Source organism: Cicer arietinum, chromosome 2, assembly GCF_000331145.2.
Source record: "Cicer arietinum cultivar CDC Frontier isolate Library 1 chromosome 2, Cicar.CDCFrontier_v2.0, whole genome shotgun sequence".
NCBI classification, from domain to species: domain Eukaryota; kingdom Viridiplantae; phylum Streptophyta; class Magnoliopsida; order Fabales; family Fabaceae; genus Cicer; species Cicer arietinum.
In genome coordinates, this window is record NC_021161.2 from 19,206,355 (window position 1) to 19,210,701 (window position 4,347).

At 40.8% G+C, this 4,347-nt stretch overlaps 1 protein-coding gene across 1 annotated transcript in view; it reads left to right on the plus strand.

Annotated features, from left to right (window-relative positions):
• The first annotated feature begins 3,120 nt into the window (after positions 1 to 3,120).
• LOC140919380 (uncharacterized) overlaps positions 3,121 to 4,347 on the plus strand; it is a 2,454-nt gene continuing 1,227 nt past the window's right edge. Inside the window, exon 1 of the mRNA XM_073365388.1 lies at positions 3,121 to 4,326. Coding sequence (XP_073221489.1) covers positions 3,121 to 4,326 — 1,206 coding nt within the window. The remainder of the gene's footprint in view (positions 4,327 to 4,347) is intronic.

The window sequence follows — 4,347 nt, forward strand, 5'->3', positions numbered from 1 at the left end:
CAGTTTTGGCTGACGTTTATTGCACGCTCGACTTTCGTCATGAGAAAGAGGGGGGCCTAATCCATTGTTGCTCGCCAATACTCTATTTTTGGTTTGTCAAACATATTTTTCAAGACATGCATCAATTAAAAACTAAGAGCAAAAAGGAATGGGCCATCGTTCTAGCAAATCTCAACGAAAGAACGATTCAATGGTACTCCCGGAGTCAAGATATAAATGAAGTGATTTGTAGATGCGGTGTTTTTGTAGATGTTCCCATCATGGGAACCAAAGGGTTTATAAATTATAGTCCCTATGTTGCATTGAGACAATTGGGTTATCCTATGACAAAACCCCCAATAATGGATTTAACAAAATCTTTTGTTATTCATGGACGAGATGGTTATGATGCTAGCTTGTTGAGAAGAATACGAAAGTCTTGGGAAGATGTTGTTAGAAGAGGACAAGAATTAGGGCCTAGAAGTTGTGGTATAGGAGAGGAATATCATAATTGGGTGAAAAGGAGGGCATTAGAGGTCAAGTTGCCTTTTCACAGCACCGTCATTACTCCCGAGGTAGTAACAACAGAATCTTTTTTTAGCACTGAAGATTTAGAGGCCGACTTAGCTCTCAAAGGACAAGAAATTGAAAAATTACAAAAAGAATTGGAGATGGCTCACCAGGCTTATAGAGATATGGAGTATAAGAATACCCAACAATCCCTTATCCTTGAGAAAGTACAAAAAAGAGCAAGAGAGGAAGAAGAAAGCAAGGAGAGAACTCGAATCTGTTTGCGGGGTGCGAATGAAGAGTTAAGACTCAGACGTCAAGAAAGGGATGATGCAGTGATTGAAGGTCTTAGGCTTAAAGAGTTGCTAAAGAAATCTGGGGAAAAGCATGAAATCATCCGTCGGCAAGAAGCAAATCTGAAGCAACAAATAGAGAGGGTAAGAGCGGAATGTGAAAACAAGATCATGGTAGAAAGGCAATGCCAAGAAGAGATCATTGAAGCATACCGAGTTGAACTTGCAAGAAAAGAAGACGAGATGTATACACAAAAAGACACTATTGAGAGACTTATTCAAGAAGCAATGTTTTGGATGGATCGTTTCTCCAAACTAGTTTATTTGACCAACTCTACTATCGGAGAAATTCCACCATTATTAAGAGCTGCTGACGGGATGCTAATCCTCTCTCTACCCCTCAAGAGATCTCCATTTTTATTGAACATTGTAAAAGTTTAATCGAGCAAATGAAAAAATTGATGGCTCATTAAATTTTCAAATTTTGTGTTTAGATTTCTACTTTCATTTTGTGGCAAAACTTGTATCTTACTTTTTCTCAATAAATTAAATTTGGCCCCACTTTTGATCCCATGGCCCTCTCTTTATTGGTTAAGATATTCACAAACAAGCAATAAATATGTCTTTAACATTCATGCACAATTACATTTTCATACATCACATTGCATACTCATGCCATATTCTTTCACAGAAAAAATAACACAACAAACAAAAAATTTGGTGTTACGACACCGTTATCGGACACGATCCCAGTCAAAAATCATGGATGAGCTAGAGCAAACAGAAATAAGAGAAGATGTGAACCAGCTCAAGGGGCAAATGACCAAGATCTTGGAGATTTTACAAGCACTCGGAAATAGAAATGATGGGAATCCTTTGGTAGATGAGGGGGTGCCCCAAAACACTCTTGTTCACCCAACGGGCGTCGTTCCACACCTTTACACCAACTATCAAGAAGGGAAGGCATAACAATTTCCACCTTATGGTCTTCCTCTAGGTTATACCCCACCCATAGACACTCATCTCCCCAACAACAATACACTGGTCGTGGCTACAAATCCACAACATGGTACTGGCGAGTTCCCTCAAGTGCAACCTTCACCCCTTACTTCGGGCTTTCCTGGCTCTTCATCACAAGGAAAATCTATCGAAGCTAAGCCGGTGATGTTAAACATACACCATGAATCTCGACCGCTCGAGAGCAATCAATCCCAAGAAAAATGGCAAGCCTTGGAAGAACGCTTGAGAGTTGTCAAAGGGGGAAACAATTATGGATATGATGCTTCAGACCTATGCCTTGTTTCTGATGTTATAATACCTCCGAAATTCAAATTGCCTGAATTCGACAAATACAAGGGAACTACATGCCCCAAGAACCATCTTATTATGTATTGTCGAAAAATGGGTTTTTGCGCCCATGACGAAAAACTGCTAATCCACTTCTTTCAAGACAGTTTGACAGGAGCTTCCCTGAGTTGGTATATGCACCTTGAGCGAGCTCATATCAGCTCTTGGAAAGATCTGGTGGATGCCTTTTTGAAACACTACAAATATAATCTCGACATGGCTCCTGATAGAATCCAGCTGCAAAATATGACAAAACGAGGCAATGAAACATTCAAGGAATATGCCCAACGATGGAGAGAACTAGCTTCCCAGGTTGAACCCCCCCTATCTGAAAAATAAATGGTGACCATGTTCATAAACACTCTTCAACTGGCGAGTTCCCTCAAGTGCAACCTTCACCCCTTACTTCGGGCTTTCCTGGCTCTTCATCGCAAGGAAAATCTACCGAAGCTAAGCCGGTGATGTTAAACATACACCATGAATCTCGACCGCTCGAGAGCAATCAATCCCAAGAAAAATGGCAAGCCTTGGAAGAACGCTTGAGAGTTGTCGAAGGGGGAAACAATTATGGATTTGATGCTTCAGACCTATGCCTTGTTTCTGTTGTTATAATACCTCTAAAATTCAAATTGCCTGAATTCGACAAATACAAGGGAACTACATGCCCCAAGAACCATCTTATTATGTACTGTCGAAAAATGGGTTTTTGTGCCCATGACGAAAAACTGCTAATCCACTTCTTTCAAGACAGTTTGGCAGGAGCTTCCCTGAGTTGGTATATGCACCTTGAGCGAGCTCATATCAGCTCTTGGAAAGATCTGGTGGATGCCTTTTTGAAACACTACAAATATAATCTCGACATGGCTCCTGATAGAATCCAGCTGCAAAATATGACAAAACGAGGCAATGAAACATTCAAGGAATATGCCCAACGATGGAGAGAACTAGCTTCCCAGGTTGAACCCCCCTATCTGAAAAAGAAATGGTGACCATGTTCATAAACACTCTTCAACCTCCGTTTTATGACAAAATGATAGGAAGCGTTTCATCAAATTTTTCAGATCTCGTCATCGTAGGTGAAAGTGTAGAAATGGGATTGAAAAGCGGAAAGATTGCTTCCGGCAATACGGGATTAAATAACACAAAAAAGTTGCCTGCAGGTGCGAGTAAGCAAGAGGAAGAAAGCCATTTTGTGGCGTCAAACCCAGCTAATCCTTCTTTTGTGCGTCGCCCTTACGCTGCTGCAACTTCAGGTACTCTAAGTCAACACTTACAAGGGAATCAAGATTCATATGAAAGTCAGGGGAAAAACTATCGTGGGAGGAAGTTCGTACATTTCGACCCAATCCCTATGACCTATGCAGAGTTATTACCGCATCTGGTTAGCAATTCTATGGTTGCACTATGTCCCGGGAAAACTATAGAACCACCCTACCCAAAAGGATATGACTCGAACGCCGTGTGTGATTACCACTCTGGGGCTGTAGGACACTCTACTGAAAACTGCTTAGCTTTAAAATTTAAGGTGCACGATTTGCTTAAGGCTGGATGGTTGAATTTTAAAGAAAACGAGCCTAGCGTGAAGAATAATCCTCTACCAGTCCATGGTGGGCCAATAGTGAATAGAATCGAAGAAAATCACCAAGTAATAAGGGAGGTCGAGAAAATTAAGGCCCCGATGGGACTGATTTTCTCTGAGTTATGTAAATTTGGGTTAATCCAAGGAAATGCCGATGTGAAAGCAAGATGCAATTTCCACCTCAATGAAGATCATTCCATAGAAGAATGCAACGAGTTCAAAAAAGAACTTCAAAAATTGATAAACATGGGCACCATTCAAATAGGTCGTTGGGAAAAGGATGACGGTATGATTGCAACCCAATCAGAAGAAAAACTTGGCATAACCATCCCAAAACCATTGGTCATTCATTTCACTAAGGAGGAAAGTATGAATGCCCTCGGTGATTTGAAGACTTTAATAGTTCAGATACCAAGCCCTTTTTCATATAAAGACAACAAAGTCGTACCTTGGAACTATAATGTAGAGGTACATCTAGCTAAACAGAAGAACGAAGATGTTTCTAGCTCTAAAACCACCGCTGTCACGAACGTTTCAGGAATAGGAGGAATGACTAGAAATAGTCGGATATACTCCCCGGGAAAATCACAAAGAGAAATGAGGGTGGTGTTTGAGAAGGCATACACAGATAAAGAGGAG